The sequence below is a fragment of the Poecilia reticulata genome, linkage group LG2, assembly GCF_000633615.1.
Source record: "Poecilia reticulata strain Guanapo linkage group LG2, Guppy_female_1.0+MT, whole genome shotgun sequence".
NCBI classification, from domain to species: Eukaryota; Metazoa; Chordata; class Actinopteri; order Cyprinodontiformes; family Poeciliidae; genus Poecilia; species Poecilia reticulata.
Genome location: NC_024332.1, coordinates 36,712,639 through 36,739,744, shown reverse-complemented (window position 1 = coordinate 36,739,744; position 27,106 = coordinate 36,712,639). Strand labels below are relative to the sequence as shown.

Genomic DNA, 27,106 nt, shown 5'->3' with positions numbered 1-27,106 from the left:
ATGGCAGAAATAATGCTAACGGCAGCAATAAAAGACGACAAGAGGGCCTCCAGGGAAACAGCGGAGGGCCACATCTCGTTACTAAATCAATAATCAAATCCTGGCAGTTGCTCTGCTTTTCATTTAACAGCTCTGCATCTGCATGCAACATGTCAATATAAGTGGATCAAGAATATGTTTTTTAGCTACATTTTCAGGAGAAATATACAATATTGGAGTATTTTCTCATTATGCAATTGATATCTTGAAAATTAGGATYAACTTAAAACAAATTTCACAATCATGTTTAATTTGTACTTATTTTTTTCCCCCAATGAAAATGAAAACCATAAAAATATGACAAAGATTTTACTTAAAAACACCATCAACTTAAGCTAAGACTGACAAATTTTCAATAAATATGTCAACTAAAACCTTTCAATATTGATTATTGGCTTCGATTCAAACGTTTTGCACTGAGGGCCAAAATCCCCAAGTTGGAAGTCCTCAGGGGCCAAAATTAGCATTTTCTTGCCATTAAAAAAAACATAAAAATGATATTATTGTAAAGTGTGGCCCCTGGGCCACACTTTGGAAAACCCCTGGTTTAGATTACGCCTTTTTATTTCAACTGCAGCCTCAAAGGAAGCAGAGCCAGAGCAAAGAGCAGAGAGAGAAGGAGGAAGTTTGAGCCATTGATCATGTTTTCATTTCCACCATGTTCATTTTTTTAAATAAAATGAACAGAAGCTTCTTCAGATGTGCAGTTATGCAGACTGCTACAGAAGACCATCCCTGCCTCCTGTAGCAGCTAATTTTTTTGAAAAAAAACTTGGATAACATGAGTGGAAAAAAACATCTTCCAAAAAGAAAAAGAAAAAAAAAATCAACTCCCCACTGATTTTCTGCTTGCAATACCTTTGATCATCTTTGATTTATTGTCTTATTTGCATTTCCATTAGCCGCTAGAGGTTAGGGAAGGTTCACCAAATCAATATGTGAAACCATTAAGGGAATAATGCTTGGCCCAGTTTCCTGAATCCATGTCAGATTACAGGTGAAGACGGAGCAGTGAGCGGATTAGCCACAGATCCACGACAGCAGGACTAAATCTGGGAGAAAACAGGACCATCACGGGTATGGCTTAGTAACAAACATATTAACACACTGATACATGTTGCCATGGTGATGCATTCAACACAAAACTGAAGCTAAATCTACTTCAAACTGGAAGGAAAAAATGGTAAAGACCTGAGAGGGAGAAGGACCAAGCCTAGTGCACAGCGCCATCTTCTGGCCAACCACAATTTTACACATCATTTCTGTTTAACCTCTAAAAAAAATTTACTTATTGTGATTTCCAAACAGTGAGAAAAGCAGGAGTTAAATAACTTTTACTGCAGCCGCTTTGTTTCATACTGGTGAACTGCCATTATACTCAATTCCCACTTAAAGCAGCATTAAAACGTGACCAAGAATAGTAAATACATCGTTGTTTTAAAGAGAACAAGTTAGAGTCGAGTTTTCATGCATTATTAAAACCTCCGCAACAAATCCAAGAATGCAAATTAGTCTGCGATCAATAGTGCTTACAGATGTTGCATCTGTCAGAAAACAGAGTTTAGAGAACTATCAGTCCAAATGTTAAATTTAATCTTTATAAAAACAAGTCAGAAGGACAAGAAAAATATATTCTTCTAGATAACTGTATTGTCTTATTGTGAAAATGTTTGTTTTTTATTTTTTTTAGGACCAAATGCTACTAAAATGGAATTCAGTAAGCAAGAGATACAAAATAAAATGGTGAAGTAGTATATTTTTGGGCCCTAAATTGCAAACTAAAAAACAAAAATGTAAAAGCGCAAGACTTTAACGGAGAAAACCGGACATAAATCTTCACAAATGCTGAAAAAGAAAAACATCCAGGTTATTGGAACCTAAAGAGAAGCAGTTTCAAACTGAGGATGATTTCATTAATGTGATACATCTTGATAATACCGATTAAAAACAAGATTTAAACTAAAAATGCAAATAGAGAGAGATAAGCCCAAAGCTTTTGACACTGGAATATATATATATACATTTTAAAAACAACCTGAAATCTTATAGTAGTCATAATATTAAAACTTTATTTATAGTAAGACTTTATTCTCATATTATTAAGACCGTCATTATTTTGACTTCATTGTTGTAATTCTATGAGTTTATTCTCGCTATATTATTTTCATATTTTGTCTTAGTACAGCCTTAACGCTGCACCGTACTCTAAAAACAAAACTAAAGTCCATTACTTTGTTTATAGTACAATTCTCCAGATTGCAGTTCTGGGTTTAGACCACTAGATGGCGGTGTAGTGAGCCATTTCTTCACATGTAGTTTCTACTGAGATGCATGAAATTAACCCCTTAACAAAATGCAGCTTTGCACAAGAATGTGTGTATATTTAAGCAGTGTAATGTGGCTCAGTGTTGATGTGTGTGATCTCATTACCCATCAGATCTTATTGTGCATCTGCTCGCCTAAAATTTAAAGAGGATTTGAAATCAAACTTCAATCTGCAGCTGGTGGCATCATTCCTCTCCTAGGATGGTGTATTATTGTTTTCCACATTTTACTTTTCCTTTCTGCCTCCATTTGAGATTCATTGTGAGAAACATTTCTACCATTTAGTTGGGCTCTTGTTGGTCATTTGTTTCGCTCTTTCTGCAACAAATCCCACCAGCAGGTACGTGACGCAAGACTCCTGCAGCTGCTCCGCGCCCTCAATAACTCTCACATGACTGATTAAAAAGCAGGAACAGTCCAACCAAATCAAGATTACATGTGAAAAACAGTCTGTTTCACCAGCTTTGACGCTACTAACATCCTCCATTTGTTATGATAAACAAAAAAATATACAAATTTTAGGTTTAAAAAGCATTTAAAAGCACCAAATAACATCCAGCAATGAGCCAAAGTAAGCAGGCCATGGTTTTCTAACCAGCAGGGGGCAGTACAGCATTGCTGAAAGAGCTGGAAGAACCACAGGGTTTACATTAAATTACTGTTTCTATGTCAACAGAGGCGACTTCTCAGACATATTCTGCTAACAACTACCCATATTCTGGGTGTTTACAAGATTGTGTTCCCTGGTCTGAAGACATGTGAATCAGGTGGAGTGTTGCGGTAAGCTGGGTATATATTTATAGTTACTGCAGGGAGAACTGGAGCACGAGAACAGAGTGATACGAGCAACACTGAGCAGAAGCTAACCCACAGAAAGCAAAGGCATTGCTCATTAATGTCGGTTACCCAAAAATATGGCAGAATATGGCTGATTTAAAACATTATATCCAGTTAAGTGCTACAAATCTCCTAAATGTGCCGATTCCTTTATGTAGGTCACTTCTGAATGAAGAAAGAAAGAAAGCCTCAGTAAGAAATCCCTTTGACCAAAAGCAGAGTCATTCATTTGGTTCTGTGCAGTGCGAGTAATGTTCCCTGAGCTGACTGGACACTGTTCTGGCCACAGGAATGCTGGACATGATTCAGCACATTGCCTGCATGTTCGGGGGGACGACACCAGCAACCAAACCACTAAAACCCCAAAAATTACTTTGGGAGATTCCCCAACTGGAGACGGAGCCACAATCAATGTGATTTCTGAGAGATGAAGCAATTTGAGTGCAGATATTTAGGCGATTCTCACTGGATGAAAACAATTTATTTCTCCCGTATTTTCCATGGATTTGATGATTTAAACTTCTGAAATTAACAATGACAACCAGACAGTATCGGCCAATCACTTAAGGAAATCAGCACAGATAAATTGGCTAGCCGATAAATTGGTCCATCCTTACTTATTTGCTTAATTAATTTTTTTTCTTGGACCATGAGTACTTTTGACAACAATTTTGTCCCACTTTACTAAAATTTTGGACACCCCCAATCTAGACTGTACAAAATACTGCAATAAGTTGGTGTGTTAATAAAAAGGAAGTTTTTCCAAGAACTGTGTACAAACCCTCCTTCCTCAAAAGAAACATCTCCACCTTAAACTGCAAACCGAATTTTCTCCTCTGAACCAAGTCTGAAGCTGCTCCACCACAACAGCCCAGCCAGTTGGTCATGCACATTATTACATTTAATTAAAAAGCTATGTTGAAAGACAAGAACTGGCCAGAACAGTGGCAACAACAAATGAGAAAGAACAGTTTGTTTACAGAGAACCGAATGACAACAGGAGCCGTTTCTCATCGATGTTCTCCTTTTTACGGCTCAGGCATGTTCGTTCGCACCAGCATGTTTAGCTTTGGGAGGGTAATTTTCTAAAAGATGAAAGGGACACTAAACACAATCCATTACTGTCCATTACAGGCCATTAGTTTTCCCACAGCACTCTTAAGTGAAACAATCCTGTTTATTGATAAAAAAAAGGGAGCAATCAGCAAGAAGGGGAGCAGACACAAACAAAAATCAATGAGGCATCTGCACAAAGCGTATCAATAGGTACAATACAGGAAGCAGCGATTAGAGACACGAAGGAGAGGAGTCTCTGCACTAAAACTCGATTAGACAAATTACAAAACCAGTCGCATGTCTGCCCATTCATATTCTGACTGGTATGAAAGAAAGAGGGCTAATATTTAATCCCCTCCCCCTAAAACACACAACATGCTGATGCTCTGCTGTTTTCTGGTGCTCTCCGGTTTGGCCTGTGGGGTAAACAGGCATGGTAAAAGGGGGCGTCGGGAGCAAAACAAATACATAACCACCGTTTTCTTTTAAAGCAACAACATGAGCAGCTGCTCATCGATACAATGTGGGAACGTCAGCTGTGCTACATTTGAAAGTCATTTAAATTACAACAATTCAGATTTTTTTGTCTTTGACTTAAAAGCAGGGCTGGTGTAAATGTAATCGATTAATAATCAATTATTCTGATGATTAATTGACTAAGTAAACTTAGGCCCTTACTAACTCAAACTTAAGCTAGTAAGGGAAATATGCAAGTAACCCTAAATTAAGTTATTTTGGTGCTTATTGCCTTTACTTGGCTTTATACAGGACGAACTTCCGGTTTTAGGTTTGATGCTTTTATTTTGAAAGGGACAACTTTCAGTTGGCCTGTCGGGCTAAAAAATGTCCTGAACGATAAATTTATTGCGATAAACGGTAATACTGTTGTTCTGAGAGCATTTTCTGGTAATATAATGGTGAGGACATAATAATGCAGGAACACATTCTCAAAGATGGATCAACTTTAAACTGTTATGAACATTTAACGCTGGAACTGGGACACATATTAAATAACCAAAATAAGTAAAACAAAACAGTCCTTAAAAAAGGGCTAATTGAGACTAAAGACTGAAGACTTTTGTCATCCAGTTTTGGTTAAAAAAAAAAAAAAGAAAAAAAAAAGTCCTAACTTCTGGTTTGTGTGTTAACTAGCTTAACAACAAAAGAATGGATGAAAAGCTGCAATGGAGCTTATGCAATGTGTTTTGTTATCAGCAAACAAAGTTTGCTTATTGTTTAAAAAAAAAAAGTATGTTTTCAGTATGACTAAACTAGTTAAGACTAAAAATGCACATTTGTTTCATCATTTGCTAAATCTACAGTTGCTTATTGATAGTAATACGATAGTATTTTAAGCTGCAAAAGTTCTTTTAAAGTTGCTCAAAATGCGGCGCGTACAGCTAGCTTACCAAAGGATTGTGTTTAAAAATAACAATGGATAAATTTCTTAAGACCAGGACACTCAAAAGAAAAACTGAAGATACCATTAAAAAGAAAACAACGCCTGGACTACTTACATGATCGGAGGAATTCATGTCTGCAATATTTTTCAGTTGTAGAACTTTTGTTTTTAAAACAGTATTATGATACACAGCATGCTACCGGTATGCAGATATAACTCTGCAGAGTGTGATATGATGGTGAAGATGCTGAGAGGAGCGCTGCGCCCCACGCTGACTAACTGCATCTCAACACCTATAATAAAATATTTACATTGGCTGAAAGAAAATGTCTGTTTTCTTGTATTATGCTTCTAGATAACAAATCAACCTAAAATTTTATTTATATATATACAACCATTGGTAAAGACCAATTTCTTTGTTGCTTTCTGTCACTGGAAATCTTAGAATCCAAACTTTCAAAAGCTGTAAAAAACTCAAAATTCCCTAATTAGACTTGTTCATAGTTTTGTTGTGGCCAGTTACATTTACAAAACAGCACCACCCTTCTCATTATAATGAACAAAGACGACAATAACTGAGTTCAGACACTAACATTTTCATTTCAGGTTGAATTAAAAAGATTTATTACAGGGCCAATTTAAAGTTAGGTGGTCTGTGGGTGTTTATTAAATGGCCCTCATCCTGACAACGTTTGAGAAATAGTATATTACATCTATGCCAATCACCACAAAATCCGACAAAACCAGAAGTGACCAACATTTGAAGGATTTATATTATCCCATGATGCCTGTAGAGAAAAAGTTTTCAGCATCTGGATACCATTAGCAGCTAAGGTAGAAATATTTGAGGCATTACTAAAAGTTAACTACCAGGAGGGCAGTAATGAAGGAAATACACCAAGTTTTCCTCCTTCAAGAGTTTTATTTTCATTATTTCAGTAAAAAATTTTACATCTGGGGTGCTTATCGGCTTTGTTCAGACTGGTTCCATCCTGCCCTGGCTGGTTGTGTCCTCAGCAGACCTGACTAAGTTGGGTCGGGTCGGGTTAGGTCACTTCCGCTGTGTGTTGTGAATTTTGGGGATCTCGCTGATCTCCACACAATGAGCAACAGACCCAGGTCACAGCAACTCCCTGCAGCGCCAGTGGGGAAAGATTACAGCCAGCAGCAGAGATAGTCATCGCACTGCCAGTCAGACCTCATTCCCATAAGCCTCCACGCATCTGAGCTTTCACACACACACACACACACACACTCCACACCCTGCCCACCCCAACAATGGATCTGCATTTACAAAAGAACACACAGCTCATTCATTTCAAAAGAGGAAAAAAAAATCCTTGTGCTCAGCTGTAGCTTTACCAAAAGGTGCTTTATTTGCACTCAAGCACCTTTATTGCAAGTTTATGGTAATTAATAATGATGGGATTTGCATCCAACTTTTTAGCACTATTTTCAAGCAGCCCAGGCACTGTGTAAAGCTAATATTCGTCACACTAATAGCCGTATGTCATTTAGATGGGAAAACTATGCACCTGGACATTTGTTTTGAATCTACTTTTTCTTTTTACCCGTTACTGTAAAACCACAGTTCATCAAGCTAATATTAGATCACTGTGTGTCTATAACTGCCTTTGCAACTTCACAAGGAAGTGCAATATGTTATAGCAATGCTAAAAACTGATGAGGATTGGCCTGTCACCATAACACATTTTGCAGAACGATAAATTGTTCCAGAACTACTTATGATAATATTGTTGTTTTGAGACCATTTTATCCAGTTTATCCAGCTAGCCTTGCACACTGCATAAGCTAATGTGGAACTACCTTTCCTCCACCTACTGCTGGGCACTGCTGGTTAGGTGCCTGCAAAAAGGCTTCAACACTTTCTTATCAGAAATACAGATTTAGCTGTATAGCTTGGCTAATAATCAAGCTTATATGAGCTTGGAAGACTTGTATTAAGAGCAAAATAGCAAGATGGTATAATGTTCTAGGTAATGGGAAAATTACTGCGACATGTTTCTTAAATTATGGTTTTAAAACCAAAACCACAACTTTGTAAGTAATCTTTTTTTCAGTAATCTATAATTTATCAGAAGTAGGGATAATCATTTTCCGTTTTTAATAAAACAAATGTGCGAATACTGCAACACTGTGGCATGTTGTAAGGTAAACATACTGTGGAAATCTCACACGAGTCAAAGCCTGGTTTTAATAAGACCTTTGTTTCCTGTTAAAGGTTTGTTTTTAGTAAGGATCACCACTTCCTCCAATGATCAACACAGCCGGCTTTTAGAAACATCAGAGTTCATGTATGTCAATCTAATTACCATAAGAGCTTCTTGTTCTTGCTTCTTTTTTCTTGTTTTCCTCAAAATGACTTTAGTTGCTTCACCGCTGAATGGAAGATGCTTTTCATTAACATCTAGGGACATTTTATTCATTTTGTTTGAAATACAGAAGTTTGAAAGGGTTGTACTAAGACAGGAATTTTAAATTATTTCCTTGATACTTGTTTGGCAATTTTCTCACCAGAATATCAGGTTGTCTGCAGGTTTCATGAACTCAAATGTAAGACTTTTTAAGACCAATATGAATGAAACTTAAGACCTGTATCGCTTACACTACACTTTATACAACAGTGCCAAACTTTTTTTTGCACAGAATGCATATGGTTTGGCAACAGAAGTGAGCCAGTGGCAAAGACGAGCGTCGCACTGCCAACTGGCGATTACTTACTCTTAGCTAGTTAGCAAGTGCATATTAGCAGCTAGTTCGCGGTAGCATCAACTAGTGAGTCACAGAACATAATGAAAACATTTGCATACAATTCAAACTTTGTTCGACAGAAAGGAGAAAAACAAACTACACAGACTATAAGAGATCAAATAGTCCTGGCAGGACAAAATATAATGTGCATGTGCCACCAATTTAAACCCATTCTTAGGACTGTTTTTTCAGAAACAACAAACTGTACAGCAATGTTTTAGAATGGAATAAAGAAATAGATTAAAATTGATATTTAGATAAAAATTATTTTTAAAAAACAGCAAGCCAAGAGCAGGTTAAAAAGTGCAGCTAGCACAGTATTTTTTACAGTGCATTATGTTAGTTGTATTTTACCGCAATAAATTTGCAATAAAGGGCTGCACAGCAATTAGACAACTGATAATGATGAAATGGCTTTATGAAACCACAAAGTGGTAAAAATACAAATCAATTAATATAACTTAATAAAATTGTTTGTCTGGGGGGAAAACAATAACTTTTGTTTTCCCCAAAGATATTAAGTGTAATTCCTTCCAATCCAAATCTCCTTTGCTAGCCAACGAACCCCAGGAGTCGATCGGCCGTGGAAAGCACCGACTACCAGCCTGTTCAAACTCATCCCAGTAATGTCTCGTCAGCACCTATGGAGCCCATGCACAGCTGACACCTTCCCTCATGCAAACACTGGCTGAAAAACAGACCAACACATGAAATGACACCCTAAAGAGCCCCTGTTGTTTGGTAGTGCTCCCTTAGAGGGGGGTGATTAATGAGAGCAGAGACATCCCACACATGAAAGCCAGAAAATATGTTGACAGAAGCCACACAGAAGACCACGGGACCTGCACAACCGCTGATGTGGCAAACATCCAGAGCAAGCTGGGAGATTTATTAGAGAACAAGGAAAGAAACAGGTTTCTCTGCAATACGCAAGTGGGGAAAAATGTCCCAAGATGCTACAATGTTTTCACCACTTCGAAGGCGGCGCAACTGAGTGCTTAAAAAAAAACATTTCAGAAGATTTTAAAGCTAAAACTTTTAAATATATTGCAGCGTGGACAGAGAATGAGCAGCACAGATGAAAGTGAAACATCAACACTCGCTCTGCTGCTACGTTTAATAAGCAAAACCTTCTGAAGGGAGTCACCAAAAGTCAGCTACATTCCAAGCACGCCCAATTTGAAAGACGCTTCACATGTGAACGCTTCAAAAGGTTCTGTGAAGTACCGCCCCGCAAGTTACCGTTTGGATTCAAGGAAACACTGGAGACTGCTACTGCAGCTACAGCTAACATGGAAACCGTTTCAACACGGCTGTAAGGAAGCAGCTTGAACCCGATCCACTACGATCCAGAACAGAAACCGATCCAACACTCACCAGAAATCAGCATTATGGCAGCAACTAGTGATTATTTTAATAATTGATTAATCGGAGAGAGAAAAAACAAAGTAGATTCTGCAGATTTTTCATTTAGCTTAGCATTAGTCATTAGAAGATGCAAATTAACAAATTATTAATTTTTAAAGAGAAAAATAAAAATTTTATTGCCCAACATTCCTTTAGTGAGCGCTTGTACATTTGTAGAGATGCATCTGCAGCTTAAACAATACTTTAGCATCAACATGTGAAAAGTTGCTTTACTTATCAATACAATGTAGGGTTGATTGTTTTGTTTTTTTGATTAACAGATTAATAATTGCACAGCAAAAGGTACTAAATGAGATTTTAATTTTTTTTTTACAGAATCTGAACCAGGAAAAGCTAAAACTGATTTAATTTTTTGTAGTTATGTCTTAATAACTGTATATTCCAGTTAACTATTAAATACAAAATTAGTTGAATTCATCATAATTAATTTTCATATAGCATCATATAAGTTTTGCTTCTTTGCCTCTGAATAGTGATCAGTCAGAACATAAGCGAATATTTTCCCCTGTTCGTTAAATGCATCAAAATCACACACACATACACACACACAAAAAAAGAGTAACATTTTCAACCTACAAACACATAAACCACCAGCATCTCTCCTGATGTACATTTGAGAATCATTTGTTTTTGATTGCAACAATCAGAGTTGGTAGGACGGACATCAAAGAAAACCTTAAATCATCAGATTGTTGGGATCCTGCATAAAATAAAAATAATTCTGACGTCACTGTGACCTCCTGCAAAGCACTTGGAGAGCAGTTTAATATTTTCTCATGAATCAGCTGATAGTTTGATCGGAAATGTTATTTTCTCCACTGTTTGTACAATTAGAGCATCAATAAATATCAGTACATTTTAAAATATGATTAAGATAAAATAAATCACACTAAGTGTTGCACTGAGGTAAATTAGAATATTGTTCAAAAACAATGTTTGTGTTTGTGATGGTATGAATGCTGTGACATGCAGTTAAACAATAACCTAAAAACTTAGTAATAAATAGGTTTATGAATGTTTTTAGTTATCACATTAGCACCACAAAATATTGTGATAAAATTATAAGTTAACATCTCCCAACACTACTACAGTAGAAAAAAAACAGACCAGTTAACAAGCTAATTAATTAATCCACTTTTAGTAATACTCTAAAAAAAAAAAGGGAATGACAAAAAGGCGCAAGATTCTGTGCAATAAGCACTTAAAAACTAATAAATTTAGTTTATTATGTTAGAAGCAGAACTAATTTATACTTTTCAGTTTTTAAATAACTTGTATCATTTTGCAGAATGTCACACATTCATATTAACATATCTCTTAATGTTGGCGAAATAATCAAATTTATATCGTTTGCTCTTTCAGCTGCTTGTGTTTAATATCTGAACACATTTAATGGAGAAATAATGTTTACAAGAAAAAGTGGGTTAGCATCGTTAGAAATGAGGCATTTCCACAAGCTGCAGGGCGATGAAAATTCCTGCTTAACCTCAGAAATGACTCCTTCAAACTCGAAGGTGGCACATTCCACACCAACTTTACTTCAGAAAGTGCAAGTTTTCAGTAACAGAACACGGCTAATGTCTAATCAGATGTGCATCCAGCAGGCATTCAGTCACTAATCTGTCTTCACACGACTGCTTCCTCCATTTCTACTTTTTTAAACAATGAGCTGAAGGCAAACTGCACACCCAAGCGCAAAGTTTGCCCTGTAAGACAGACAAGTTGAGATTTAAGAAAGAAAAAGAAGTTGAATCACTGCAGGAGTTTGTTAACAAGAGGTAAAAACAAAGTATTTTTGGTTTAGTTTCTAAGTGCAAATATCCTAGTGCACTTGAAATTAAACTAAACTAACTTACATGCAAGTTTTCGTCAAGATACAGGAGCTAGTTCAATAATTCTTTACTATTGATGAAAAAGTATAACTTTTACTGGCAGATAAGTAAATCTATAACATAGAACAAGAAATACTTGTTCTATAGTGGAACAAGTATTTTTTGAAATAAATATTAAGAAAATATTGACTTAAAACAAGCTTCCTTATCTTGCAGAAAAGTTAATTGTGAGTTAGTTTTGTCTTATTTAAAGTGTCCTGAGATATTTGCACTAGAAACTTGATCACAATTATTGAAGATTTTGTGTTTTTGCAGCGCTCTTCGAAAAGAGAGTGTAGCAGCTTGAGTACTGCCAGATTATCTTTYCCCACAGCAACAACCAATACATTTAGCTGCTTGTGTAGCATTTTTTATATATGTATATCTATATATATACATGACTCTTCAAAAAACAAGGAAATACAAATATTAAAGTAAGTACGCGTCTCTTACCCATCATCCTCTCCGTCCACAGTCTTGAGACCGGCTGGTGCAGTTAAGGCACTGGCGGTGTTGGTGTTGCCCTCGGTTTCCTGGCCCAGGCCGGTGTTGGATCCCACCTCGCAGCCAGACAGCTTCAGTAAGGACTGATGCTGGAGCAGCAGCCTCTGCGCATCCTGCAGCTGCGTGGTGGTGAAGCTGGGCAAGCTGGCATACAGGGCGCTGGCCTGGGCGGCGTGAACCAGGGCCTGGGCACTGCTGGGTTCCTGCGATGGATGGGGGGACATTCGGCCGACGTTGCCGGCATTATGGGCTTGAGGTTGGTGATCGCTGGGAGGCGGAGCGGTGGAGGCAGACGCCGCGGGAGGAAGTTGGGTGCTTGAGCCCGGATTCTGAATTTGAGTCAGAAGGGATTGCGGTTTCTGCTGCTGAATGTCAACGTGGCTAGGTGGCTGCTGTCCGAGGCCGGCTACCCCAACATGGGGCGGCATACTGGAGACGGGAGCCGGCTTGTGAAGGAGCCCCTGTGATTGCTGAGGCGCCCCCATCATCTGAGTCGCTCCGTTAGCTTGAGCGGCCAGCACCGAGCCGGATTGGTTGGAGAGAGGTTGAGAGGGGGCAGCTTGGGGTACACCTTGCTGTGATTGGTTGTACCCAGGAGGTCTAGTTGATGCCGGAGATGCGGCTGATTGCTGAGGAAGGTTAGTGTAGCCCATCTTTTGCTGCTGAATACCAACCAAACCCTGCGAGGAGCTTGGCGGTTGATTAGCAACTGCCTGGGCGTAGGTGAGCTGCTGCGGCGGGACAGCACCGATGGCGGTCTGTTGACCTGGCTGATGGAGATTTGTGGGAGCCGAGGGGGCTGCTGTCGTCTTCACATGAGGATGGTTGATATCCTGGGTGTGCATGTGAGCTTGGGAGTGAGGTACTCCCATGATTCCTTGATAGCCCTGAGGAGGGGAGGCGTAATCCTGGGCATGCTGGAGTACTGGGGAACCCCCAGCCTCTCCACTGCCCAGGTTCTCAATGTAATGACTCAGCATACTCATGGTGCTGCTCACAGAGCTGCTGCTTGTGCTTTCCCTCTCTGAGGGAAAGTTCTCCGTTACGAACTGACGCGAGGTCAGAGACGCAGCTTCGGACGCTGATGGCGCAGAGGTGGGCGCGTCTTTGTCGTAGAATTCGGTGCAAGTCCATCTGCCCTTCTTGAACGGCTCGGAGCTGGAGTCCAGCTTCACCACCCTGAAGCGAGAGGTGGCGGCTGTCACTGCCGGCGCCGGAGCAGGAACAGCTGAAGGCACAGCCGCTGCGGGAGCGCTCACAGCTGATCCAACTCTTCCCTGGATCCCGCTGGGGACTCCCACGCCTCCAGAGGCACTGACACCAGCAGCAGCAGCAGTTGTAGTAGTCATCGAGTTGATGTTGACGTTAGCAGCAGACATATGGCTACCTCCAGCTGCAACACTGCTTCCTCCAGTGCTGCTAATAACATTGGGAGGAAAGCTACCACCAGCGCCGCCGCTGCTAGCGCTCATGTTGATTCCCCCTCTGACAGGCACGTTGGCGGTGCTCAACATATTCACATTACTAACACTGCTGGTTGGGGGATTAACAACACTAACTGTGGTGCCTGTCGCAGAGCTGTGCATTCCAGGGACAGATCCTGGGGCCACAATCCCCGCAGGCTGGGGGACGATACTTGGAGCGGCGGCGGTGGCGTGGGAAACATTCTCTTGAGTGCCACCCACGTTTGAAGGCATTTTCTGGGTGAGAGAAGGTAAAGCTCCGGTCAGAGGGTAGCTCTGAGCATGGTTAAGATGATGAGGGTGTTGGTGATGCATAGTCCCATTTACGATAGCCCCGCCACGGTGTTGCGCCTGGGTCAAAGTATGGGGGTGAGAAGGCTGGTTGGGGGAGACGGCTCCAGGGGTCTCCGCCTCGTGGAAGTTATTTAGGGTCTCCTCTGAAGAGCTCCTCTCAGCTCCAACTACATCGTTAGCTCTTGAGAGGGATACATCCAAAATTTCAGAAGAGGACAGATCCTCAGTATGCGACTCATCCAAGTCATCATAACTCTCCGTGTCCTCTGCAATACTGTTGTTGGTACTAACTGATATCTGCGCTGGAGTCACACTTGTGATCTGAAAACCACTTTTCTTTTTAATCTGAGCTCCAGTAGGCTGCGCGGGTTGAGGCTGGAGGTTCAGGCTGTGCGGAGGAGGAGGGTGATGGGGTCCCGGGGAGGACGACGCGGCGGGGGGTTGAATCAACAGGGAGGGCTGGTAGTCATCGCCTGAAACGTGGCTGTTGTTGACCACCACCGGGTTGGCTGTCGTTGACAGCGTGGAGCCGCTCCCGCTGCTCGTGTTGCTGCCCCTCCTGTGGAAGACAGCCGGATGCGGCATCTTTCTGACGCTGCCAGAGTCTCCTGCGGGGTCCGGATGATGCATTCCGACTGAATCCGGGCGGTAGTTGGTCTCTGACAGTAGGTAATAAGGTTGCAGCTCGTTAACGGCGCCGTTTTGCCGACACTACGGTTAACAGACAAGCCAGCTGAAAATAACAGAACAAATATAAATGTGTTCTTGTGATCCAGGCGATTTTAACCGCCTCTCGGGCAATTTTCCCCCCCCGGAGTCAGTTAGCGAGCCAACTGAAGCTAGTGGCCGCTTGCTCAGCAGCTAGCGAGCTAACGTCAGCTGATGCCAGTCGTACTTCGCCGGTTGATTATCAGACTGCGTCTATGTTACACACAAGCGTACATCTCCGGTATTTTTTTGTAACTAAATGTTGTCTTTCGATGAATACAAGAACTCAAAGCAAAGCAGCTGCTGAGTGAGTTATTGTTATATTAACTACTAGCTGGAGCTAGCTGCCAGTCTCCATCACCGGTTAGCAGTCTACAGTGAGCGAATCTTAACTGCTGAATTAACTCGGAAATTGAGCAAATAAACCTTTTCAGCCGGAGTACAACGACTTGAAAGCGATGGGATCACTTAACGGCGGAGTGCAAAGGTTACATCCATGCCAGCGAATCCTCGTTTTAGTTTTGCTGTATCACCGGTGCTCTTCCCCCAGCGGTAGCGTCTCCTGCTTGGCTGCTGTGACGGGACTGAAGAGGAGGGGTGCTCCGTAATATGGCGACCGCGCATGGTCCCTGCTGCCAGACATAAAGCAGTCTGGGTGAGGCGGCGAGCTCAACATCAACACCGACGAAGCAGGACGAGAGGCGACGGAAAGAGCCGAGCTCGAAATCAACATAAACGGAACGGCACGAGAGATGACGAAAAGGACCGAGCTCAAAATCAACATCAACAGAAAAGAATGAAATTGGACAGATCACAAAAGATCACGGAAAGAGCCGAATAAAACCGAAGCTCTTTAAAAAAATTCCAATTCACAAAAGCCATTTTTTTTCTTTTTGAAAACGTATGAAGATAGACTTATGATTGATAAAATTATTATTATTTCTAAATACCATCATTCATCTACTAAATAACAGTTCAGATATTCTTTATTGCTTTTTTTCAAATTCAAATATTTACTTACACTAAGATTACAAAGTCTTTAAACAATTTGTGAAAGTTAAGATAATGATGTCACTGCTTTGCACGATTGTGATAGGAAATTTATCACAATCGTGCAATCCACTTCCTGGAGTGACACTGTGGAACATCAAAACAAATCAGATAATCCTAATTCACTTTAACCAGAAATAAAAATTAATCTGGGTTATACTTTTGTAGTGTATAAAATATCTGGTTTCAGCTGCATTTGCACAAGAAATTTGTACATTAAGACCAGCAAGATGATAACCAATCTCTCCACCTATCAAGTTTATCTGTGACTGCATCTTTGATGTATAAAAAATAATTAAGTTAATATCCCTTCCTTTGTCTTTCCTAGTCAAATATTGGTTTTTGAAAAGCTTTGCCCACATTATATTAGTAAATTATACCAATATCTGAGGTTGCTAGTTGGGATGTCAATTGATACAATGGACTAAAAATAAACATTTGTGGCAGGCTGAGCAAAACATCACCACCACAACAGCGCTGGTCACACAAAGGTAGACAGAGCGTTGCTGGATCTCTCTGCAGACACAAGTGTTGACCACACTGAAGGATTATTCTACACACAGGTAGCGTTTGGGGCCTCTGTCTCCCCCCGGCTGGGAGAAATGTCCACTTTTGTTGGACACTAAAGGTCAATGAACTTCGGTGTTCAAGCATGGTAACGTTGTCTGTGTTCTGGTGTTTTCTGATCACCACTGGATATCCACGTCTAGTTTTTATATGGAAGATTTGCTTTTTGACGTGGTTTTAGTTTGTGTCCTGTTCAAGTATTCATGCTTCTTCAACTTTTTAGTAATTTTATCACTATACAGCTACAGTTTTGGAGTATTTTAACAGGATTTCCTGTTACACACAAATCCAAAGTGAGGCATAATTCTGACGTTGAAAGAAAACAATACTTTTCTTTTTACCAAAGTGTGGTGCACATTTGTTTTCATCTGTTCTACATCAAAATCTAATGCCACATTTCACAACACTTAGAGCTGAATTTGCAACTGTGATTGTCTGTAAACAATATTTATCAAGTCTTATCACCTATTCACAAAAGGATTTAGATCTGTTGAGCTGTTACTTTTACTTTTGAGCCGTATTCTATAATTTAATACCTTTGTATTTACTGAAAATAAGCCTCTATGTCTTGCTGAAAAGTTACTTGTAAGTTGTCTTATTTCACGTATACAGACATATTCGCACTAGAAACAAGACCAAAACTACTTGGTAATATTTTGTGATTTTACAGTGTATTTTGGTTATTTTTTTGATTTTACAGGTGTGTCAGTAATAAATCCTGGATGCTGCTAGTGAAAGCAAACAAGTAGAAGATGTGCTCAATCAGCAAATTAATAAAAGAAGAGGTTTGGATTGGATGGGTTTTTCTCTTCCTAATCAATTAATTTATAATTTGAAAACTACATTTTGTGTTTACTGGAGTTATCTTTGTCTTCTGATTAAAAAAATACCTTGATGACAAAACGGATTCAATTGTGACAAAAAGAAGAAAGACAGATAACATCTGGAACAGAAAGGACATTTTCACAGTACTATTTATTTATTTTTTACCATGGTCATTTATTTCTGTTGTTATTTGATTAAAATGTGAACTTTGTTAAAAACCTCTGTCTATTAAAGCTTTTTGAGAAACTTGTGCTGGCCTGCTCCAGTTTTACTAAAGTTGTACACCTGTTTTAATCTGCAGGCAAAATATCATCTGGAGACATGTATGCGCCACAACATGCAATCTGCTGCACAACCAGTCAATGTTTGTTGTTTTTTCCCTTTACCATTAATGTGGGTAAATGAAGACTTGTTTCATCTGCAGACTCATAAATCTAACTTTTCTTTATTTTCCATGCATAGGTCATGTGGGAACTTGGATATTAGTTTGCTATATTATATATTCAGTAGAACAGATTTTACTACTTATTGTACAAAGTATGGTGTTAAAACGTAAACAAATCCTCAGGGAGAGACTTTATATGAAGATATGGGCTAATAAAAATCTGGATTAAAGGCTTGTACGTTTCAGTGCAGTCATTACAGAAATTGCACGGATAAAGAAGCATACAGTGAGCGCAATGAATTAAACAAAGAAGTAACCTTAGACGTGCACACCTGAGCGATGAGTGAAAGGGAAACCTGAGAGGCGCCTGTGGAAATACTGCACTTAATAATGAAGGAGAGAATCTGAGATGGCACCAACCCAGAGACAAGTTTATGGAGATGATTTTCAAACACTTTGATCAACATGTTGCCATGAATATAATATAAAATGTTACTTGAAACCATTCTTTAAGGACCTAATTTAAGAAATTAAATCTTCTTGCCCACTATTTGCTTTTTAAATTTCAGTATTGTGAATTGATGTTACTTTCAAGATCATTTGTGACTCACAAAGTCACAGCAACTTCATTTTTGCAAGCAACTGGCTGGATTTTTTTAAGACAATTTTTCACTTTTCTATAACTTCAACTGACTTGTATGTGTGGAATACTGCAGTTCTTAATAAAAACACACATTAGATGCATAAAATAAATCCCCAATGTAAGGCATCCCACAAATAAATAATCATAAATAATTGCATTTTCTCATATTAAAGGCAACAAGAAAGAACTTTGATTATGGCACCCTCAACAGGCCGATAAGTGTTATTTGCAAAATATCAGTCAAAAGTCCAATACTAATATTTAATTGAAGCAGCATTATAATAAAAATATTCTTAAATTTTTCATGCAGATTTGAAACTGAATTCAGGAAATTTTTCTACAAAAACTCAGCCAGTTACAAGGATTCACTGATTTTGCAGCAATCCTCCCATCTAAGCAAGCATGAGGCAACAGTTGACACTAATCGATCCAAGCTTGCAGAAGGTGGAAGATTTTTAATAGCTACTGCCTTTTTTAAGTTTTCTTGATCTTGTTGATGTTTTGCACTGACATTGGATTGATGAATTACAAGATGACCAGTAAGTTCAGGTTAATATAATAAAAAAGGTAAAACCTGAATCATAACTCCTTATTTTCTGTAGAATAATCTTTTGAAATAAATAATAAAGAAGATTGATGAACAATAGTTAAATGACTGGCACAAAAACACCTGCTAATCTGTCTACACATTTATACAGGATTTATAAACCTTGTGTAAACAAGGTATAAACCTTGTATGTAATTTTTTTGTTCAAAATTACATCAAAGTTTCTTTGATTATGGCACACTCAACAGGCCGAATCAATCATTACATCAAATAAACTTTGATGCAATGATTGATTCTGATTCTAATGAGAATCAAAGTGATTTTGATTCGGATTAGTTGGAAATCAGTTTGGAAAGTTTCTATATAAAGAAAATAATGTATTTTAACTGGTGAACTTCTATTATTTAAACTCCAAAATACTGATAAAAATCAGCAAAAAATAAATAAATAAATAAATAAATAAATAAATAAATAAATAAATAAATAAATAAATAAATAAAACACCAACTTGACTGGTTTTGGATGTTTTTTCCATCATTATGTAAACATTCAGGTCTAATGCTGGTCCAGAAAACAGTATTTTTGCAGCTGTGGTGTCTTATTTTGAGTTAGGGTTAGCTGCAAACATCCTTTTAATCCTTTTTATTTTTCCTTCTAACTCTTTTTTTTTGTTTTTTTGCTTCCCTTCTCAGGTTGTTAAGGCTGCCAAGAAGGGGTTGCCATGACAACGGCTTTCCGTTCAGCTTCAAAAACTTTTAGAAATAAAAATCAGTGATTTTCTTTTTTTGCTGCTGCTTTCATGCCGAAACTCTTTTTAGATTCTCATCAGCATTTGAAGGAGAAATATAAAATGAGCCTCTTCTTGTTCAAATATACCTATTTTTTTATATAAATACAATCAAGCAGGGAAAGTGTTTTATGGCTAAAATACTTTCTAAGTTGGAATGACCTTGATGGAAAAAGCCAAAACCAGGGGCGAATCTATTGCCAGGCTCATTTTATCCCTGATGAAAAGGGATTTCTGAGACCACCAGGCGACTGGCAGCAGCTACTGAAACACTCAGCCAGGTGAAGGTGGACTTTAGCTTCATTGTGTCAGTCTTTCTGATGCTGATAAAACTGTAAGAAGCACGCTGGGAAACCTTAGAAACTGTTTCTGAACGTTGCGACCTTCCAGCAGAAAGGTTGATATGGACGTGTTGATGGTTGACCAGCTGACCGCAGCAACATGAATGAGTCTCTGTGCTGCAGAGACGTCTCAGGTCACCGTGTTGACAGAGCCAGAATGAAAACAGGAAGTTACTGCGCTGAGGATTTACAGCCGGCAGCTCATCGCTCTCTATTCAGTATCCATCACAGCTAATGCATTAGCTGAGAATAAACAGCTGTCTGGTTCTTTCTAATCAGATTCATTCATATTGATAACCTGTTGAGACTTGCAGACTACCTTCTTTTGTTGTTTTCAGCTTTATAGAAAACTTACAGTTATTTCTTATTGTAACAGGGTTTTATTTAAACAATATTATAGATGTGAAGTTTGTCAAAATGTGGTTATTTATTCTCCAGGTTTACTTTGTTTAGTCAAAACGTTTTTTTGTCTTGACATTTATTGGTTTATAAGTTCTGTTACGCTGCTCTTGACAGTTGGTGGTTACCATAGCAACCGGTAACTGACAGCCCCTCTGTCTTTTTCTGTACATCTTTGAAAAGCAGAAGTATAGCCTGCTACACAACCAACAACAATACAGCAAGTGGTTGTTGGATGGTAAGTCAACAACAAAGACTTGTCTTTTCCAGCAGTAAAACAAGCTGACCAAATGTGCTGCAGTTTGGCTTGGGTTGCTAGGTAACGGTCCAGTGCACATTGATCACGACTTAATGAAAAGGTTTGGTGTCTTAACATTCGGGAAGTTAAGACACCAAACCTTTTAGAACCATAAAACTTCCCCTTTAACACAGCAGTCTAATTTTTGCAATCCAAAAAGACAGTTTTGGACAAACCTAGTCTACTTCAGTGTCAAGTGAACACACATCAAAGATTTGTACGGTAAGCTAACATTGAGACAACTGATTTTGGAGGGAGTTTTCTGCTTATTTTTTCAGCCTTTCTTTCATCAGACGAAAAATGGGGCATCTTGTGACACATGGCTTAGAATGAATTCAAGTAGATCAAATAAAAAAAAAAAAACTTTGGGGTATAAACATAAATGCTGCTATCTTTACACTCCCTGGTTCCTGTTATCTGCCATTTGTAAAACTTATACACATTTAAATCTCTGAATGTAAAGTTTTAGTAATGTTATTTCATTCATTCATTCATTCATTCATTCATTCATTCATTCATTCATTCAATCAATCAATCTAAGCAGTTTCACATTTGTCCACAAGATGGCAGTATACACAAATAAGTTTCTGCAGTGAGAAAGCTACCTTGTCTACATTGAGAAATGCAAAAGGAGAGTTTTTCTTTGTTTTTGCTTCACCTAGTCTTTACAATGCCAAGAATAAAAAAACCCCCAAAAAAACAAGCGACTCTGGTCTGCAACAGAGCTGTCTTTCAAAGAATGCTCCATACAAATAAAATAATTACAGATTTCTGTTTCTGGAACCATGTTTAAATGACCTTCACAAACATTTATTTTCTTATTGGCTGTGCTGCAGACATTTGTTAGAACGTTCTGTTATGTTTTCCTTCTAAAAATAAAGAAAGTCAGATTTTTAATTTTTAGCAAAACCTTTAAAGTAGATGGTGCTCCACTGAACGGAAAAAAAAGTCAAAATAATAAATTCTTGATCACTGCAGGTAACAGACACAAGTACCAAATTCTAATTTAAAGATACTTTATTGACCTCAAAGGGAAATTAAATGTTGTTTTAACTCATATTCATTCAAATTCTTCAAAGAGTTATTGTAAATAGTGATCACTGTTGGCAAGAAAGATCTCCACTAGCAGTCTGTATTACAGCGAGTTTGAAGAAGCCTCTGACTGAGTCAACAAGGCGTTATGGATTCCGCGTCCAGCTGTCTGATTGATCTTTTTAGGCAGACCTGTGAGGACACTGTATAAGTAATCAATGCGACTAAAGATAAATGCATGGAGGAGTTTCTTGAGATCAGGGTTGTCCAAAGTACGGCCCGGGGGCCATTTGCAGCCATCAGAACAACTTTGGGTGGCCGTTGATTACTATTCAAGAATAGTCTAAATTTGAAGTTTTCACTTTAAAATTTTAAAATGGAAAATATAAGGGTCAAGGTTTTTGTCCCTTACATTATAAATKTTATGTAATTTATAAATAATAAGTACCAAAAACACTTTTACTAAAATTCTGAATTGGACATGACCATTTAATAAACAAAATCCTGTTCTTGTTGCTAAAAAGACACAAAAACAAATCTAGGAAAAGATGAAAATGTAAGATATGGTTTGTTGTAGTTTTATTTTAAATTTGGCAAACCTGCAATACCTGTTTTTTGTATAAACTCTACAATAAATGTCTGCAGGAATCTGATTGCTTTGCTTATTTCATTTCATATTGAGTTGAGTTTATCCTTTACCATATTTAGCAGGTAAAAAATGAAAATTAAATTAAATAGTTTTAGCAGTTAAAGGAAAGTACTAAAAATGTCATGACCCCCGGAGAAGTTTCAACATGTATGACCCATGAAACAAAAAGACTGGACATCCCTGCTCTAGAAACATTAGTGTTCAGGTGATAAAAGCCTGACTTTGTAACTGTCTTTATACATCTCTGAAGGTCCAGGTATGAAACCATCATTTAAAGGTAAGAATGATTAAGAAAATAATAGATTTAACATGTTGACATCCTCTGATTTGTACTTTAAACTTTGCTACTTTATGCAAACAATTACCACCTCTTGATTTGTAAGAGTCTTTTCAACATCGATGTAACGATGCCCATGTGGATGACTGGTCACATGTGTTCACACCTGGCATCATAATGCCTCCCACATATGACTAGATCTCACCTCTACATGCTAATAAAGGCTCTAGCATCAGAAAGCCAGCTGTGAGCTGAGCAATAACCACAACATTACCAACGTTTTTGCAAAAAAACAAGATTACGAATGCCTTCAGCGACCTGATCTTTATCGTTACTCACACATTAACATGCTCAGGATCCACCGGAGTCACATTCGTTGCGGCCTCTTTTACATTTCATTTGGTTCAGTTATGAAACAGATATGATGAGGCAGTAATAAATGTCACTGCTGAATTATTATCTACCCTTCAAAATATCATTGTTTTTAAATTGTCTCCCCGGTGCCGTTAAAGAGAGTAAATCATGTTTAGCACAACTTTTCAAAACATCCTACAGAAACTTGCAAGATCGCAAACACAAAACGACAATTTTATAAAAATCATGTGCCTTCAGTTTTATGGATTTGGTTAAATTCAAAACAGCACAGGTGATGTACAGAGAAAGACATAATCTATTACTCACAAATATTAAAGAAAAAAAGCCAGATACAATTTAAGAGCAGATATAAATTTTAGGGATGAAAAGCATTTCTGTATCAACCTGTGCAGTGACTTTGTGGAGTAGTGTTGCTAAAGAATTGAAACAATGTACAAATATACCGTAAATATATTCAATAAATCTTTTTTTTTCTAAATAGGTATCTGGAAGATGAAGCATTTACAGAAAAAGTAAAATAATACAGGATATTCTTTTATAATGTAAATACATATATTTATATGTAACAGGGTCTTATTTTGACAATAAAGATGTGGAGTTTGTCAAAATTTGTTTATTTATTCTTTTAATCTATTTTATTTATGTCACCTTCACTGCAGCATCTGCAGAACCAGGTTTGCTGCAAACATCATCAGTCTGCACGCACTAAGCTTTCAGAATCGTTCCAAAGAATGGCTCAGTCAAAGTCCAGACTGACCAATTGAGAATGGTAGATTTAAAAATGTTGTTTGACTGAGCTTTAGCTCTTTTAGAAAAAATAATCTGCAGTTTTTCTTGTCTATAGTCAGAAGACGAATCTTTCATTTTAATTGTACTGTCTTTTAATAAAGGTTCAATCCTAGCCTGTGTTTGCAAATTAGCCTGTGGCTAGAAACCTTATGTACAAAACAACAGTTTATCTGTTTTCATCATGCAACACTGTTTAATGTGCCGACTTTGATTAATACATTTGAATTGATTTGAACATAATGTAATATTCTGGAGGTGAAAAGACTTGAAGCTGTATTTTTTTATTTATTCTCATTTAATTTTATTTCCCTGTGTTCCCTAGAGTACTTTATCTTGGTCTATCACCAAAACATTCCAATAATAAGAAAAAATTTGAAAATTTAAAGCACTATGGTTGCTTTTACAAGACACTACTTCATGTTTTGTGACACTATTGTGAGATTCATTCACCTGACTTTTTGATTGACGTTGTGCAATATTTTAATTATTTTGCCACAACTTTAAAGCGGTGACAAGAAGCTCATTTACATTGCCAACAGACGTTTTTCTCTTCAGACAGCTTGAAGTCGGTGATTTAAATGTTAGCGATTAAAGAAGCTTGTGGGCATGAAAGAGCCACCCACAACCTGGACAAACGATGAAATTACTGCGGTGCTCGACCCTGGTCTTCAACAGATTTGCAATCATCAACAACTAACAACAAACCTGAGAGCCAACAGGTGTTCTGACTATCTGGCTACCTCATCAGATTTTACTACCATAGCACGGATAGATGGCCATCTGTCAGTGCTACCCGTCTAAAACTGCTACCGTCATGGTTACAAACCGAAAACTATAACAGGCTGTGTTAATGTTAAATATTATCATTGGATAACATCCTTTGAGTGACGAGACCGAAGCTTAGGAGTTATGCTTAGCACAGGAACAATTTATATACACAACAAAATCACAAAAATACACCTCCTTCATCAGAATATCAGTTTAAAATGAAAAGCTATTGCAGTTGTTTGCACTAATCCTTTTATCAGAATATTTTACCTTTTAAAAATATTCTAAATGCAGATGAAAGAATGTTTCCCCTGGTTTTTTAATAAAAAATTAAAAACCAGGGGAAAGAGGTTTTTAATTAAATTAAATTAAACACAGACATCTACAAATACACAGATCACCACAAGCTCTTTTGTTGCGCATTAGTACGTTGTATGGCAGTCTCTTATCAAAAGCAGCCACAATAACCCACTGACAATGTTAAACTTTGAAGATAGACATTGGGGGCAACTTGATTTTCACACGATTTATTAAAGAAAGTTGTAAAATTACAAAATAAAAACAGAATTTTCCTCCACTTTTCAATTTTTTAAAATGTGTTTTGGAAAAAAAATTCTACTTAAAATAGCAGTAAAGCTGAACTGATAATGTGCAGTGGTTGCATAAAACAACATAGTGATCGAATTGAGTATTAACATGCAAGACAGCAGATCATTATGGCTACACCCACTAAGAACTTTCTGTCAGCTGTTATCCTGTATTATGTCACAGCGTCATGGCAGCAGTGTTTCCCATAGATGGAGGGGATAAAAGCAGTCTCTCAGTCCATTGAACAATACAGAATCTAAGCAAGCAAAGAGCTTATTTATTATATTTTCATACCATCATAAGCAACAAATAGCGTTAAAATTTACATTTTCTTTGTGTAACTAATGTCACATATTGTCTACATTATACTAAAACAATAATATAGTTAATTCTTTTTCATCCTCAGTCTTTAGTGTTACAGTTCAGGACGCCCCCTTGTGGATTTAAATAATCCCTTCACTTCTTTCAGAACCTGAGATTTATTGCTGGTGTTTTTCAGAGAAGAAAACATTTCTTCTCTGTAACAGAAGCATGTCATGTAACAGAAGCATGTTTTCTGATTGCTGGTTCAACACAAACTCAAGTTTCAGACAAAATGGGAAGATTTATTAATGAAAAGCTCCTGATTGATCAATTTTCCGCAGGTAAATCTGTAAATGTAACCATCAAAAGCCAAATAACAGACTTATATGGTATTTTAAAACTCAAAATGCACATTTCACTTTACAATGACCCAGAAGAAGAGCTGTTGAATATAGTCGTTTCTGACTATGAGCTTATCTCATTCATCTTTCTGTTGGATAATAAATTAATAATAATAATAAAATAAAAAATCTCAAGAGCGGCTTTGGAGCCGAAAGAACCGGATCTCTAAAAAGAGCCAAAATTCCCACGCTGTCGTGGGCCCCTCCCATTTCCCCGAAATTTCTGCCAAAAAAATCAGAAATTTTAAGATTAATGTCAATCAATCAATCAATCAATCAATCAATCAATCAATCAATCAATCAATCAATCAATCAATCAATCAATCAATCAATCAATCAATCAATCAATCAATCAATTAAATTTTATTTTTATAGCACATTTCAGCTGCAAGGCATTTCTAAGTGCTTTACATAATTAAAATAAAAACAGCATGTGGTATTGAATAAACAGTGAGAAAGAGATTTTGAAAAAAAAAAAGATTAAAAAAGATAAAAACATTAAAACCCGCACCCCTTTTAAGACTTCAGTTAAACGTCATTTAACTGGGACGTTTTCCGGGGTCTTTACATCATTAAAACGTAAACAGTGAGAAAGAGAAATAAAAAGAAATTAATAAATAGATAAAAAGTAAAGATAAAAACATTAAAAACATCGAAGACAAGACAAAAAAGTTGAGTTTCCACTTTGAAAAGTTGACATTTTTTACTTTTGAAAACTAGGGGTTTTTTTCAAGCTAATTTTTGACTTTTCAAGCTCAGAAATGTACTTTTTTAAAAAATTTTATTTTTTTATGAGAGCTACCAGCACAGCAACACCGTCTCCTGTGGCTCACTTGTTCTTTTCCTGTTAAAACAGGTTATTTGCATCTGTTTGCCTGTCCCTCCACCTGAGACCTGCAACAGATTCATGGGGATTCATCCTGGATCAGCGCCACTGCTTTAGATGTACCGGCTGCTGATCCAGTGATACATGAACACCGGGACCAGGATAACTACCTGCTGTAGTGAGGTGCCATCCAGTGTGTGACCACAGAAGCAAGGCGACACGACTGCTGCTAAGGAGTTGGCCAATTGGTGTCCAGGGAAGAAAACCAGAGGAAGAGGGTCTTGATCTTCAAGGGAACCAAACTGGTATTCGGGGCCACACGTCAACGCACACCATGTCAGTAACACGCAAGGAACTGATCTGGGGCATCAAAAAGAATCTATTCCAGCTGTCTGGTTCTCAACCCTATGAGGTTGCAAGGACATTGGGAATAGAGCAGCCTGGAGCAGACAAGCTGAGTTCAGCTGATGAAGAAAGCTGCATAAATTATATCCTTAGATTTATGCAATCTGAGGACTTGGCCAAGTCTGAGGATGAGGGCGTGGGTCCTTTGTTGT

At 37.9% G+C, this 27,106-nt stretch overlaps 1 protein-coding gene across 2 annotated transcripts in view; it reads right to left on the bottom strand.

The window, feature by feature from the left end:
• LOC103460977 (TSC22 domain family protein 1) overlaps positions 1 to 15,520 on the bottom strand; it is a 32,612-nt gene extending 17,092 nt beyond the window's left edge. Inside the window, exons 1-2 of one of the 2 annotated variants that reach the window (XM_008403303.2) lie at positions 12,184 to 15,520; positions 6,601 to 6,792 (exon numbers count right to left, since the gene is read on the bottom strand). In XM_008403303.2, coding sequence (XP_008401525.1) covers positions 6,780 to 6,792; positions 12,184 to 14,621 — 2,451 coding nt within the window. In that variant the 5' untranslated portion in view covers positions 14,622 to 15,520 and the 3' untranslated portion in view covers positions 6,601 to 6,779. Of the gene's footprint in view, positions 1 to 6,600; positions 6,793 to 12,183 lie in introns of those variants that run through there. The other variant, XM_008403296.2, reaches the window with a different exon arrangement.
• Positions 15,521 to 27,106: the final 11,586 nt, after the last annotated feature.